This window comes from Rhodamnia argentea, chromosome 8, assembly GCF_020921035.1.
Source record: "Rhodamnia argentea isolate NSW1041297 chromosome 8, ASM2092103v1, whole genome shotgun sequence".
Lineage (NCBI taxonomy): Eukaryota > Viridiplantae > Streptophyta > Magnoliopsida > Myrtales > Myrtaceae > Rhodamnia > Rhodamnia argentea.
The window spans coordinates 1,091,559-1,107,396 of record NC_063157.1 but is presented as its reverse complement, the minus strand read 5'-3'; the positions used below and the strand labels follow the sequence as shown (position 1 = coordinate 1,107,396).

General features: G+C 39.0%; 1 protein-coding gene across 2 annotated transcripts; it reads right to left on the bottom strand.

Moving 5' to 3' along the window:
- Window positions 1–292: 292 nt before the first annotated feature.
- Window positions 293–12,363, bottom strand: LOC115737901 (pleiotropic drug resistance protein 1-like). 2 transcript variants are annotated; one of them, XM_030670311.2, is made up of 24 exons: window positions 11,913–12,363; window positions 11,480–11,600; window positions 10,862–10,950; window positions 10,392–10,476; window positions 10,133–10,292; window positions 9,946–10,022; window positions 9,678–9,731; window positions 9,506–9,596; window positions 9,135–9,436; window positions 8,751–9,032; window positions 8,350–8,666; window positions 8,094–8,254; window positions 7,606–7,709; window positions 7,347–7,509; window positions 7,156–7,272; window positions 6,891–7,024; window positions 6,453–6,785; window positions 6,007–6,297; window positions 5,833–5,916; window positions 5,610–5,743; window positions 5,291–5,518; window positions 5,047–5,218; window positions 4,691–4,945; window positions 293–683 (listed from the first exon to the last, which is right to left on the bottom strand). In XM_030670311.2, exons 1-24 carry the CDS (start codon window positions 12,245–12,247, stop codon window positions 423–425), a joined length of 4,350 nt encoding a protein of 1,449 aa, XP_030526171.1. In that variant the 5' UTR covers window positions 12,248–12,363; the 3' UTR covers window positions 293–422. The 2 variants fall into 2 exon arrangements, with proteins under 2 accessions (XP_030526171.1, XP_030526170.1); XM_030670310.2 differs by lacking the exon at window positions 293–683 and adding an exon at window positions 3,953–4,586.
- Between the last annotated feature and the right edge of the window lie 3,475 nt (window positions 12,364–15,838).

The window sequence follows — 15,838 nt, the reverse complement described above, 5'->3', positions numbered from 1 at the left end:
GTGATTCACGGTCGCTTATTCCCTTTTGCATGTGTGGAGCTATTGACCATGTTTTATTTTGCTGGATAACAGTAATGTCTTTTGCATGGCTAAAATAGATTTTTCTTTTAGGGTTAGATGTCCAAAAGAAAATGGTTTGAAAGGACTAACTCGGACATTTTGGCATTCATTAAGATCAGTGGTTTCAAAGGGAAATGATCATGACAAGCATTCCTGTCCCTCGTTATTGAATCTGGTCTCTGGACTCAGAATCTAGTCTCTGGTCTCAGAATCTATTCGTTTGTAGCAGCAAACAATTCACAGTTTAATCCTTCTTCCGGAAAAGATTCACATGATTGAAAAGATGGAGACAGTTGCTAGTAAAAACAGTACAAAATCTGTCAGAAACATGCTTGTTTTGAGGATCGATGCAACATTTAAGTTTACCGCCTCTGGAAATTGAGCAAGTTAATGGAAATGGCGAGAATGAATGCGAAGAGCACTGTGAAACCTAACATCACGGCGGCGATCACGCCCAGAAAATCATGTCGGAAACCAAAGTAACCTCTCACATATTCTTCCACAGTGCCCCCAGTGTCCTCGAGCGGGCTCTTTAAATCTCCAAACTGAGAGACTACCAATTCATATAAAATCCAAGAAACCGGGCACGCCCAATAGTACCATCTCCACCAGACAGGAATCCTCTGTTAAATAGGAAGTCATGGGGATGTCCACAAATCAGGCATTACACTAGTTGAAAACAAAATCAGCAGAAACATCGAAATCGATGGGTTGCTACAGAACTTACAGCCCTAGGCACAATGAACCCCGAAAAGAGGTTCCATATGCCATAGAATGCAGAAGAGACGATGGAAGCGATGTGGTAGTTCGGGGTCATGCCCACGGCCATCATTCCATAGTAGGTGAAATACAACAACGTGAAGTACATGAAGAAGAGATACCAGAAGAATTTCGCAATTGTCCATTCGAATCCAAACAACAGCCTCAGGGGGGCAGTGTCGAGTGCCAAAGGGCTTTATAGTTGGAGCCCGTATTTTATTGATAATTTAGGTTTAAATCCACAAATAAATATTATTATATATAATCTCTTTCTCTTATAATTGATAGTTGTAACAGATAGGTCGAATGCGTTTAATTATAATTGAATCATCTACTAGATCCGACCCTAGTTTAAAGGTAAACCAGTATCCTTTGTGTCTCGATTCTCTTTCTCACGTTTACTCTTCATTTCATTGTGATTGTGAGTTTAATCCTAACAGACAAAAGAGTAATTTACCCATGATTGGATAAAGAAACGAAGAACTTAATAACCATTAAAGTTAGGATCGCGTTTTTTCCACTTTCACTGTGGCTAAAACACCCTGCTATCACAATGTTTTGACAATATTAACCTTTATGGGTACACATTTTTAGCATCCTTTGGTTGCCATTCTACGAAAGTATTTTCCTTTTTTGCTTGGTCTATGGGACCCATTTGCTTTATTCTCTCTTCTCGTGGTCCCATTTTCCTTCTCCTTCTTCTTTACTTTCCTATGTTCCTTGTCAATTCTGATAAGGGATCAATCCTTGGTGGTATAGAAAAAGACCCTAGAATTTCTCAATCCACAAAATCAAGCTCAAAATCATCATTCACATCATTAGTTTTGAATGTGTTTATCGAGAGCGCAAGCTTGAGTGCTGCTATCGGTATACTGATCAACCTCAATTGCAAACAGCTTCTAGACTTCGCCTCTCTCCTCGACCTCCCTCATCTTCCTCGCCAAGAACGCATCGAATCGACGAGATCACGATTCCAATCCTCTCAACTTTGGCTTCGGTTTCGGTTCTGGCTGGTTGTGGATGGGACAAGTAGCCGGAGAGCTCCTCGGCTGGAGAGGCTTTCAGCTAGAGCTTCCGGCCAAAGGTTGGGGCGCTTGCATCTTCCCCTCTTAATTATGACCATGAACAACATATTTGCCAAAATCGTCATTGTCATTGTTATTAAGCTCCTTGGTCTTGTCGAAATTGTTTCCTTCACATTGGAGCTCTAACCATCGCCACTACTGTTACCTTGAGAAACACTAAAAGAAGGGCCTCTGCTACACAGGCGTGGTGAGGAAAGTGTCTTGTGGCCAGTCATTACACCACTATCATCTCTTCATAGACCTTCACAACTTTGTTGTGCCCTTTTCCGTCACTCATCTTTGCTTTGCCTCTGTTTTTTCTTTTTTTCGTCTCTTTGGGTGTTGGTCGAATTGTCGAAGGGTTTGCAACGACACCATTGACAGTGTCAAATCGATAAACGGAATGAGGGAGGAGAGGGACAATGAGAAAAAGCATAGTGGGACCCACGAAAAAAGAGAGAAGAAAATAAACAAAAAAACCCCGTGCCAAAAAGAAAATACTTTAAAAAGGTGTGACCCATAAAGGCTAATATTAGTAAAACATTTTGATAGATGAGTGTTTCAGCTACGATGGAAGTGGAAAAAACATGACTCTGAAAGTCAATTGGACGATAAACCTAAAAGAATCGCTCACTTGAGAGGAAAACTCATATATTATCAACTCAAAATTTGAAAGCTCGTCTCTTCATAGAAGAACTAGGACATTAACGATGAAACATTCAATTAGGAACCTAAAAAAAAACCTTAAACTAGCAAACATCAAATTATGAAACATTAATCTAGATATAGTAAACTAGAAAATAACAAATTAGGAAGCCAAATTGAATTAAGAAAACTTTAATCTAGAAATCTTTCTCTTCAATCTTCTAAAAACTCCATCTTGGCCGTTTTATCTTCATTTGACCCATTAGATAAAAGTTGTGGCCAAAGTCTCTCTTACTTGCATAACAGTAAATGGAATTTGATGCTCCGGCATCACTGCCCAAATCCAATGGAAGTGGCCCTGAGACCACGTTGAAGTGTAACATGCATACATTTTTTCTAATGTGGAAGTCCATGTGAGAGCCTATATTAAACTCTAATAAAAATTTGATAATCCATTTAAATTGTTCAATTTGGAAAAATGACTATTCATGTTATTTGATGACGTGATTTATTATACCCTTATGATTTAAACATCTTACGTAGATAATTCACATGTCAATTTTTCCCACCATTCAATTTTACTGGATTAAAAGCCAAATAAGCAAATTCTGTTATCTTGAATTAATAATAGGATAACATTGAATATTTTCATATTGTCTAGAGATTAGATTGCACATTTTTTAAAGTTCAACCTTCACGCTAAATAAATTAAACGTTTAAGGACAAAAATGCACATGTGTCAAAGTTCAAGAACCATAGGTGTAAGTATTTTATATAAATAAACTTACATATTTGGGCCTCAATGGAGGCCTAAGAATAAACACACTCGAACCATTTGCAAATCATGTGTATAAAAGAATGAAAAGATTAGCGAAAATATCATAAATGGTCCATATACTTTGACCCAATGTATAATATGATCCTAAAATTTTCATTTGACTAATATGGTCCCTGAACTTTAGACTAATGTGCAATGGGTCTCTCAATTTTTAATTTGATCAATATGGTCCATACACTTTTGAAACATGTTCAACTTAGTCCCTAAATTATATGAAGATATTTCAATGTAGTATTTCCCTTAATTCAAGTTCAGGGATGAAATTGCACATTTTCTTATAGTTCTAGGACTAAGTTGAATATATTCCAAAAGTTCAAGAACCACATTAAACAAATTGAAAGTTCAGGGATCTCATTGTATATTAGGCTAAAGTTCATGAACTATATTGGTCAAGTTAAAAGTTTAAGAACCACATTACATATTGGACCAAAGTTTAAAGAGCATTTGTGTCATTTTCCCAAAAAATTACATGCGAGGATTTATTTATTATCGAATTCAAGAACAAATACATCCCATCATTTCAATTTGTCTCTAATTACATTTTTCTTTTAGGGTTAGATGTCTAATGAAATGGTTTGAAAGGACCAACTCTGACATTTTGGCATTCATTAAGATCAGGGATTTAAAAGGGAAATGTTCATGATATGCATTCCTGTTCCTCGAAACTGAATCTGGTCTCTGGTCTCAGGAATGTTCGTTTGTTGCAGCAACCAATTCACAGTTCAGTACTTCTTCCAGAAAAGATTCATATGATTGAAAAAATGGAGACAGTTGCTGTATAAGCAAAAGAGTTCATCTACTTGATATGGCAATTAGATACCAATTTACAGGTAACTTATTTGACTGGAAAGCAAAAAGAGGAAGACAGAAAAATTAACATGATACATGGCGAATGCTTTAGCCCTTCTCATTTTCTTTCAGAAACACGCTTGTTTTGAGGACCGATGCAACGTTAAAGTCTACCGCCTCTGGAAATTGAGCACCTTTATGGAAATGGCAAAAATGAATGCAAAGAGCAATGTGAATCCTAAGATCACGGCGGCAATCACGCCCAAAAAGTCATGTCGGAAACCAAAGTAATCTCTCACATATTCTTCGACCGTGCCCTCAGTGTCCTCGAGCGTGTTCTTTAGGTCGCCGAACTGAGAGACTACCAATCCATATATAGTCCAAGAAACCGGGCATGCCCAATAGTACCATCTCCACCAGACAGGTATCCTCTGTTAAATAAGAAGTCATGAAGATGTTCACAAATCAGGCATTACACTTGTTGAAAACAAAATCAGCAGAAACATGAGAATCAACAGGTTGCTATAGAACTTACAGTCCTTGGCACAATGAACCCCGAAAAGAGGTTCCATATGCCGTAGAATGCAGAAGAGACGATGGAACCGATGTGGTGGTTCGGGGTCATGCCCACAGCCATCATACCATAGTAGGTGAAATACAACAATGTGAAGTACATGAAGAACAGATACCAGAAAAATTTCGCAATTGTCCATTCGAATCCAATCATTGTGTAAACTATGATGCCATATGATATAGCTTGCACGAGAACATAAGGGACTTCAATCAAAACCTATGAATTAAAGATTAATCACATTAGCTAGCTAGCAGCATGGGTTTATGCATAACATCTTTGGAATAAGCGTAATCAGAATCATTTCAAAGCAATTTTACCTGTGCTAAAGCATATGGCAGAGCCGAGTACATCCCTGCAGCTCGCTCTCTATAGAAAACCGTTTTCTCCACTGCTACAACTGGTTGCACCGAAGACGCATTTTGGATCCCAATGAAGAGAACGGCCGAATACATAGATCCCATCGCATTGATCAAATCTTGTTGCCGGGTCCTGCAAACCTAACATTCAGAAACAACTTCGAGAATAAATGAGGCAAAAATTGACATTCTAGGCAGAACTTACGTTTTAGAGCCGAGGTCCCAGAACATAGTCCCAAACAATAAGGCAATGAAGATGGTGAAGAGGAACCGAACGGCCGTATATGGCGGGTTCCGCCAGTAAGACCAATTTTGCTTCCATAAGCAAGCCATTAACTGAGTGAAAGTTGACTGAGAATACTTAGTCGGGAAATAAAGATCCTTAGAATTTGGAGGAGGAATGCTCAACTCTTTAATCAAAGCCTTGTTTCTCCTGAAAATCACCAAAATGTGTTTTCCCATTGACATTTTACGGGTCAATAGCAAGACTAAAAGTTGGACCTCAGGATCGGCGTTAAACCCACCTGTACAAATCTGAGTTTTTGTATAAATCACAAAAATCGACACCCAAAACGAGTTCTTGTGCTGGGCTTGTAACTTCGAGCATCCAAGTTGCTGGATTATACCCATCTTTGATATTGCTAACTCCTTGGATTCCCTTCATTTCGAATAAATATAACTTGGTCATTCGAGTAGCAAAATGAAAGTACAATCGAATCCAGATTATATTCAAGAAACATTCTGTACCTCAAAATAATTTATTAGATGAGAAGACTGACAACCCAGAGGACCAACATATATCTCTTGTCCCCCGCGTTTCATCAAGAAAAGCTGCCAAACAAGAGAAAACGTAATAGCTTCTAAGTTTGAACGCACTGCAAAAAAGACTAATCGTATTTTGAATGTGCTGACAGAACTTACCTCGTCGAATGCTTCAAATATATCAATGCTCGGTTGGTGAATTGTGCATACGACCGTTCTCCCCGTGTCCACCGTATTTCTAACTGTTCTCATGACAATGGCAGCAGCTCTTGCATCAAGCCCGGAGGTTGGTTCGTCCATGAAAATGATGGAGGGGTTTGCGACTAGTTCAACCGCAATGGTCAGCCTTTTCCGTTGCTCGGTGGATAGACCATCAACACCAGGCAAACCAACCAAGGACTGTCTCAGCGGATTTAGCTCCACAAGCTCCATGACTTCCTCAATAAACATCTGCAACATTTTTTTATCATTAGAAATGATTTGATTTGAATTACATTGATGCTCAATTAGACTTCATAACCAGCTAAGCAGTAAGCACATCCACAATTTGTTTTGCGTTAAGAAGGCAATCCTCGTTGAAACAGATTGTGGTGGTAAATGCAAACCTTTCTGGTCCGTTCATCCACGCAAGGAGGCAAACGCAGCCATGCCGAGTAAAGTAGCGACTCGTAGACAGTAACATTAGGTGAATGGATGTCATTCTGTTCGCAATATCCGGAAATCCGAGCAAATGTATCTTGGTTCTTTGGATACCCAGAAATTGTTATGTTCCCTTTGATGTACCCTCCGGTCTTTCTCCCTGCCAACACATCCATCAAAGTAGTTTTACCAGCACCGCTGACGCCCATCAGAGCTGTGAGAACACCTGGCCTAAAAGCGCCACTCACACCTTTCAAGAGCACCAATTTATCCTCAAGAGCACCTTGATTCTTCATTTCCTGCCAAGATAACCACAAACACTTAGTTATCTTAGGATGAACATTCGAGGTTGAACAAATCGAGAAAGTACTATCTTCAGACTTTTCATAGCTTAACATAGTTACCTGTGGCATGTCAACTGAATAAGTTATTTCATTGAAAGTAATTGAGTGCTGCTCAAATGGGAGCACCATGCCTCTTTTCCTATCAGCGGCAACGGCTGTCTTGGGCAGTGTAGGTGTAGACCCGGATGACCTCCCTGCAAGACCAAAAAGAAAAGATAGGCAAAGAAGTAACACGAATCCTTCATGGACCAAAACCTTTATTCACCCCTTTGACGTCTGCTAAATGATAGACAATGGAAAGAAACTAAATAGCTAAACTTTATACCTGATCCATTTTTGTGACTAGAGCCTTGAGATTGCATCTGAATTGATCCTCCCATTCTATTAACGTCCCCATTGCCCTCAGGATCATCTGATTTTGCTGTCTGGGATTTTCCAAAGGCTGCATCATAACATGGAGCTTGAGTAGGCAAGCTCTCGTTGACAGAAACCTCAACAAGAAGAAAAGCCACTTACGATTGAGAAGAGCAAGAGCCACGGAAAACCCAAAGTTGAAGAGGATGATGAACCCAAACAATGCCCCAACTCCTATCCAATACCAGTATGCTTCAGTAAAGAACCCACGGGACTTCAAAACTTGAATTCCTAGTGGTTCATTTGAACTTGAATTTGTGGGAATCTATTATAAGGAATAATACAAGGGGAATCAGTAAGTCAAAGATTCACATCTATAAAAGGTCAAATTAATGGCTTTAAGCAGTTACAAGACTTTCACCTTCTCCCAACTCGATCCTAAAAACTCATTAATGACTATCGCATTCTGCCCATACATTAAAGGAGATGTCCAGTAGCCCCAAATCCACCATTTCTTCACGTCCTCTACAATTCAAAGTGTTAGAATATTTAGATATATAGCACGCCTTCAACTAACAGCTTAAACTTTTAGAACAGTTGGTAGTGGCCCACAAAATCTAACATGATATCAGAGCAGGAAGTCCTAAGTTCAAATTTTCCAGGCCACATTTGCCTCCTCAATTAAATATGTACACAGTTAGTACTTATGCAAAAGAACAGACTAAGCGTGATAGAAAGTGTCAGAATATGTAAATATAAACCACACATTCATCAAACATCTTAAACTTTTAGAATAGTTGGCAATGGCTCACAAAATCTAATACAAGTAAATCAAGATATAGCACTTCCAATGAAAAAGAAGCTACGAACAAAACAAAGAAAATGGTTGAACTCTAGCATCTGTGAAACCTCGGGAAAGAACTACTCCGCCCAATGCAAAAAGAATGAGCAGAGCAAATGACCCAAATGTGTTGGCAACGATCAGGTTTCTCCCGAGTGCTGCGATCAATCGGAACAATCCAGAGGCCATCTGGTTAATGACCACAAGCAAAAGATACTGCTTGAACAACCTGTAACAAAATATGGAAAGTAGAGTGGATCAACTAGGACAACAAGATTAGAATTTCCATCTGACCACCAAAGAATAATCACAACTCTTTCCCACCTTCCAACATTTGGGTCGTATCCAATGACGTAGTATGTGATGAATACCCAAACTGCAACCTCCACAAAGGTGATGGGGATCTTCAGAATCCATGTTGGAAGAGCATATGCCCATGCCGGATAGAAGAGGAGGTCTCTTTGCTTGTAGAAAACTGGGAGCTTGGCTATGGTCATCGAAAGCTCTGCCATTCCATTGAACATGATCGAAACTACGGTGAAGAACAAGGCACCAATGTAAAGTCCTCCATCAGTTATGGAATCCCGATGCATCTTTGTCCGTAAGAACAGGGTCATCGTAATAAATGCCATAATTGTGAGCTAATAAAACAGGTCACATCAGTTTAAGTACATGAGACAATTCATGTTTGAAGTGAAATGAAAGAGAATGAAGTCGGTATATACCTGAGTGATCTTAAAGATGTAGACAAAGGAGTTCCTTTTCATAAGCAAATACTCTCTTGAAATGCAAGCTTTCAGCAAATCCTTCATTCCAACACCAAATCTTTTGGTAGTCAAAGCGGCTGGGTGGTTCTCGCTCTTATCGAATGGGGTAGAAAGTTCATCCCCCAGTTTTCTTCCCACGTGAAATGACTGGAACGCCTCTGCAAATTCCCGAACCGTGACAAAAGTATATGGCTCATCTTTTCGTACCCAATACTGATGCTGATCGTTTCTTGATGTTACCTATCGAAAAGTAGAAAGTATGTTATTGCAAGAGACTTGCTACAGTATATATCTTTTATCTCCTAAAAGTTGCGCAAATAAAGTATTCATATTTTTACTTACTTCCTGCAAGAAATCGGCAACGCCCTTCCTCCCAGGGCATTTGAATCCCATAGCTTCAAAGAAATCTAGGACAAGTTCACGTGGGCCCTGGTACACAACCTGACCATCAGATAGTAGAATGATATCATCAAACAGATCATAAGTCTCTGGAGCTGGCTGGAGGAGAGAGATAACTGCCGTTCCATCCAGAATGTGAATAAATTGTTTCAGGGAGTTGACGATCTGGTACGTTGTCGAGCTATCGAGCCCAGTAGATATCTCATCCATGAACAATGCCTTAGCAGGCCCAACCAGCATCTCACCTAGAAATTACTGGTCAGACAAACGAACATTTTCAGTTACTAAAAGTTCAATAGGCACCTGGTTCTAACCTGTGGTCACACGCTTCCGTTGTCCTCCGGAAATACCCCTCAACATTTCATCTCCGACCATCGTATCAGCACATATTTCCAGGCCTAAAACCTGTGCAGAAAACATGTGCATAAAAGTTCTGCTATTTGTCAAGTGCCTGCATGATCTTGCGGTGATTCTTGTCAAAATTACCTTAAGAATATAATCAGTGATAACATTAGCCTCCTGACCTTCTGTTGCTGCTGCCTGTGGAATTTTGGATGACCCAGTGCATAAGAAAAACCAGACACCCACATCTAAAAATTTCAATAACATAGTAACTGCTTGCTGGAGTCCAACTCAAAACCATTTGTTCCTCATCAGTTTCTTCTTACGGATTACTTATTACGGATTACTTAATCCATTTCCTTGCTCTAAATGGAAAAATGAAAACGACTCTAATCTCCCCTTGTTTAATTACCTTCATGAAGATATCAATATCAGGGTCTGGTTTTATGTTTGCTGCTTTCTCTCTTCTCGACAACTCTGATAACATATCTGCAGATGCCGCAAAAGAATCATCATTTCTCATTCAAAAAAATTTGTCTAAGTCCAACTCAAAGATTGACATTATAAAGATTTATAAGAATTAATTCAAATTCGCTAACCATATCGTGATCCAACACCCTGACATCTTGCAGAGAAGGCCAAAGTTTCTCTAACTGTCATTTCTCCTATGTGAAGATCGTGTTGACTTATGTAAGCCGCGGTTCTTTGGGGCACAAACTCATTCAAGCCGTGTCCATTGTAAGTTACCCTTCCTGTTGTCTGAGGAACAATCTTCATTCTTTCAGTATAATTGGATGATATATTGATTTTCTCCATAAAAGAAGGGCTTAAATTAAATGAAAGGTGACTGGCATTAACCTTCAGTTCAGGATCAAGCTTTCCAGCCAAAGCTAACAAGAGCGTGGTCTTCCCAGAACTAGGAGGACCCAGAAGCAAAGTCATCCTGCAAAATTGTCCATCCAAATGAGAAGAAACATGCCAGATAAGAAAAGTAAAGCTAATTTTTCACCGTTTTGTTCAAGGAAAAAAGATTAATCCAGATTCAGTTCAGCTCTATTCTGCTATCATTAGAAGAAAGGAAATATATTAGTTCCCAATCGAACTTTAAGCGGTAATCAATCGACATGGTGAAAAACTTCAATCCAACGAGAATGTGACAATTTTTAGTTGACAATTTTGAATAATTACACGACATTTAATGGGTCTATAGAACACAGAACCAAGCTCAGAGATGGAACCAAATTAGACGTGCTGAATGAAATTAAGTTCAGTTCAATTCAATTTGGAGGTTTGAAAAATTGGTTTTTGATTTGGTTTGATTTGCTCACCTGCCAGGTTTGATGATCCCACTGACACCTCGAAGGATAGTCAAGTGCTTCTTTCTACTGGGAAGTACGTGTAGAAAATTCAAGAAGCCCTTCAGTTGTAAAAAGAAACAAAAAGAATAGTAAAGGTTAAACAAAGAAGCCAATCAGAACATTCAACCAAACTAGTGAATGTCATTTCAATCAGAAAACTAATATGATCACGATTGCAAGTTATGTGACTCAATAGTATGGGACTTGGATGTGTGGTTTATATTTTATTGGGTTCACCCATCTCAATAGCTAGCTAAGAGCCGTCTTGCATTATCGAGGGGCGCTTGTGGTGAACCGATATTGCAGCGGTTGCTCGAGGCTAGCAGAAGGCCAGTACAAAGTCAACACCATGTGTGCAACGAGTTTGCGGAGCATGGTTGATTGTCATGATCCTAAATGGGACTTGGATATCACATGGACTTATCCAAAAGCTAGCCGTTGAGGTGAGAGAGCCAAGGCCATCTAAATCACATCTCGAAGCCCATATTGATATGGATCCGAGTCCTACACTTGAATTAGGATCCGAACAAAAATGAAGTTGCCTTTTATGCTTTTGCATTTAAAATATTTAGGTGGTTGCTAGCTTACCTCTAGAATATTAGTGGAGAAATTAATGAAGGTTGGCAAAGCTCTGCTTCCTTCATGAGCCTCTGCCTCCACGTTCAAATGCTCGAATCTAACTTCAATTGTAGGAATATCAATTCCAACTCTGCAAAATAAACCCAGATTCACGATAACCACAGTTCTTCAAACCCAAGAAAAAAAAATTATTAAGAACGGCTTGAGAATACCAGGGAAATTTCATGGGGGAAAGAAAATGCACGATTCATGAATGAACAATTCCCACCATTGTAGGCGAGAAAAATTTCACTTACTAGAGATGGTCTGACATGATGGATTTTCCTTGGTAAAGATCTTTCTCCTGAACCAAACAGACTCCATTCCAAGAAAAGTTGCAGATTTCGTAACTTTTATCTCTTTTCTCGGAAACCCCACAAAACAGAGGAAACAGAGACTGTACCTATCAATACGGTTCTTGAGCTTCAGCAAGAACTTCTCGTTGTCCTCCTCGGCGACCCTCACTAGCCTCTCCATCAATCTCTTCCTATCTTGAAAACCCAGGTCCAGAATGTTGATCTCGTCAGCAGCGCCGCCGCACGAAGCCTTCAGGATCCCCTTCCGGAGACGGTCGAAGGTGGGGAGCTTCTCGAGAGCAGCCCATCTGAGAGCTTCTTCGTCGTCCTCGTCCCGAGAAGACCTCGAGAACACGTCCACCGTGGTTGCACGGTTCCTCCACATGGAGGAGCTGGTCGCGCGCAGGCTGTTGCTCGCTCTGTACATATCTCCTCCTTCCATGGATGAAGCTGTCTACTAAAGCGTCGCCCCTTGCTCTGTCTCTGAAACACGATGAAGAAGAAGAATAAGAAGATGCTTTTCGTGCTCTGTTTACTGCTGATGTGTGCTTCCTGCAATTACGTAATGAAAAGTTGTTCTGTGGAACCAGCTCATAAATAAGGAGGCAGTGGAGGAGACGCAGAGACGTCAAATTTCTGTATTTTTAACATATCTAATTAGATCCTTCTGCTTCCAAAAATTTTCCAATCAAATCCTTCGAGTACTGTGATGCATGGTGATTGGGTGTGAATGTGAAAAGTGTTCGATGGAACTTCATCGAGAAAAAAAATAAAAATGAATTGGACAAAAAAAATCGAAAGAATCACTCACTCGAAAAGACACTGCATGCTTGCAACTAAGCAAGAAAATCTCGTATTTATAAAGGAATTAGGACACCAACCTATGATACGTCGAATCAGGAATGTTAAATGAAAATAATCTTGATTAGGAAACATCAAATTAGGAAATCAGAATCTAGGTACATTGAACTGTGAAATCTCAAATTACAAAATCTATTCAAATGAGAACTTTACTTTAGAAACACTATCGCATATAAGAAGTTCTTTATTTTTCAATCTTCTAGAAACTCTCTAACTTAGATAGTGTTGTGGCCGAAATCTCTCTGTATGATCTTTAATGGAATGTGATGCTCCCGCGTCGCATCGATCTGCCCAAATCCAATGTGGCGCTTAGACAAATTGAAATGAAATTGAAAATGAATGACAAACCAAATTTATGTCTTGACTTGACACGAGTGCTGATAAAAGTATTCAGTCAACGTCACGTTGTCCGTCTTGTTGTAATAGCACTAGGGTTAATTTCTTGTCTGGTCCAAACTTTTAAAACAAAGAAACAAATGATTATTACATTACTTCTTAAATTTTGTCAAATGAAAGATACATGTTTTAAATGATAGAAATGCTGGGAAACATATGTAGGATCCAATATTTATACATCTTTGAAAATTTTCGGTTTTTTTAGTAATGTATAAAAGTCAGATCCAATGGCCTAACAAACAAAAAACTCCCAAAACAATTGTGCTCGGTACCAGGCCTTGATAGGGTAACACAGCAGTACCACAATGAATAGAATACAGAAAATTCGCATTAAGAGAATATTCTCCCGAAAAGCTTAGGTTGAATTGAACGTGCTAGACTTGTAGAGGGGTGAAAAGCCCACCCCTAGAATCAAGAAGAGCCCACTAAGGGGCCGGTTGAGTTGAGAGTTGAGGCCATGAGTCAATGGGAGTCGAAACCGCGAGTCGAGAGATGGAGACGTAGAGACTAAGGTGAGAGTGAGAGCTTGAGAACTGGACCGGTTCGGTAGGGTTACGGGCGGTGCGGGTGGTTTCCGGTTCCTTGCACACCCGTGCTTGTAACACGTATTTATGCACACACGTTACGTTAAAGATATGCGACCTTCTTCACGGAACAATTACCCATAAAATTTTACATCTTGTGTTGGGGTTTGATCTACGTCTTCGTATGATCCTGCTGCAGATATCATTTTGGCATCCTCTAATGGGTTTAACGCTTTTAGAATTTGCAACCACCTTTGGTTCGTGTCCATCAAACAAGTATTTCAAAACGTTTTGGAGACCTACAATGTAAGGATCGGGCACTTCGCATTGATCGTGCTTAGATTCGATTCACACCGTCTTCTTCTTGGAGGCGGGTCATCTCCTCCCATCCTAAACTATTTGTCACCAAAAAAAAAAAATCAGAAGATTATTGTGAGTTATGAGTTACAAGGCAGTCAAAGAGATGATAAATGAATTAGGTTTAATCAGACTCTCGAAGGTTTTCAAATGGGGTTTTCAACTTCAAGATGGGTTTATGGTCCCATTACCAAAACCTAAAGACAGTAGTAAAGTCAGACTTTTAGATTACGGAGTCCCCGCCAAGTTTAACCCCAAAAAAAATCCCTTATGGCGTGAAGGTACTTAAGAAAAAACTTGTTAAATCAAACACAATTCTTCACATCCTAATTCCCATATTTTGGGATTATGACATCACATGATGGTTTGACGATTTTATGATTGGTGCATTTTGCAATTGGCTTTCTTATTGCAGATCTAAAGATCACATGCGTTTCGATAAGATGATTGCGATGACGAATTCAAGATGGTTGATTTTGTAATTAGCGGGGACATGTTGCTCGTTCAAAAAGTAGTATTATGCGCATCGACTAGATTATGAACGCCTGACTCCATTGTTATCCCCGAATTATGATTTATTTTACAAGACAAAGTTATTGAGATGGATTTGGAAACCGCATCTTTCGTCCCAAGAGGCTCCTACATGCCACTGTGAGCATAAAACCATAAAAAGCAAGAGCGCATTATTTTTTCAGAAGGATGACGAAGGTGTAAGAATTTTGTTACAATGGTCAACAAATTTAGTAAAAAAAAAAAATAGGGAACTTTTTTCAAAGTTTCCCCTATCTAATTCGTAATCCAAGACATGAAAAAAAAAAAAAAAGCTCTTGCGAATCCGAGAAGTTTTATGGTGGCAGATTTGTTCTGGAGGGATGAAAGTAAGCTTCTAGCTGCAGACAATGCTTTTGTATTTGCTTTATGGCTTTTGTTTTGTTCATCAGTTATTTATAATTTATTAGACTTGAAAAATGTAACTCTCAAGTATTATTATGATATATGAATGGCATCTTTTTTCGACCAAAGAAAATAATCTGACAAATTTAGCAAGGGTTTCCGATTTCCCACCCACGAAGAGACCAAAGGAAAATGAGGTTCAAGCTCAGCTAAGGCAAGATTGAAATCTATTTTCTTCCTCTTTTTACCGAATTGTACTGATTTTTGACATTTTGTACGTTCAATTTCTCTTCTCTTGCTCCCACTTACATCACGGGAAAAGTATAAAAGAAAATACTAAACATATTAAAATTTGCCAGTTCGATCTTAATTTATTTTTTTTTCAATTGAATCATAAAATTTTTGTATTTATGTCGAGTCAATTCGTCCAGCCAACTTTGGCCACCCGGCGCCGACGTGGCAACTTTTAATAATATCTAATATTTTTGTAATTTTTTTTACTTATATTTTTATTTCTTTTCTTTCTTATTCTTTTTCTTCTCCTTCTTCCACTAGTTGGTCGACGAAAACAAAAAATAAAAAAGAATTGATTTTTTAAAAAATTATAAAAATTGTCACGTTAGGGCTGGCCGCCAAAGTTGGCCGGATGGACAGAATTGGTACAAATGCAAAAGATTTATGACTAGATTGGTAAAAGAAAATTTCAGAATTTTTTGGTAATTTTCCCCATACGTCCTTATAATCACATTTATGTGTTCGACTTGGGAATGACGTTGTTTAACAGAAGCCTCATCAAATGGTTATCCCCACAAATTACATTCTTAAATATTCCGTTCTTATGCTTTAATTGATAGGGTTGACGAACAAGTGTGCCGTAGCACTTTTTGCTGATGACTAGAAACAGGTGTTCACCCTCGACCATTTATTTGCACTTATCCGGCGAAAGGGATGAGATCCTCTTACAAAACTTTTCAATAACACTACTATTGAACCATGAATGT

What these genes read in the sequence shown, in the direction of transcription:
- LOC115737901 (XM_030670311.2), bottom strand. Translation starts at nt 12,247, where the DNA reads ATGGAAGGAGGAGATATGTACAGAGCGAGCAACAGCCTGCGCGCGACC. An exon ending in TGGGACCTCGGCTCTAAAAC is followed by an intron (nt 5,219 to 5,290) that starts GTAAGTTCTGCC and finishes TTAGGTTTGCAG; the next exon opens with GACCCGGCAACAAGATTTGA. An exon ending in TGCCATATGCTTTAGCACAG is followed by an intron (nt 4,946 to 5,046) that starts GTAAAATTGCTT and finishes TTTAATTCATAG; the next exon opens with GTTTTGATTGAAGTCCCTTA.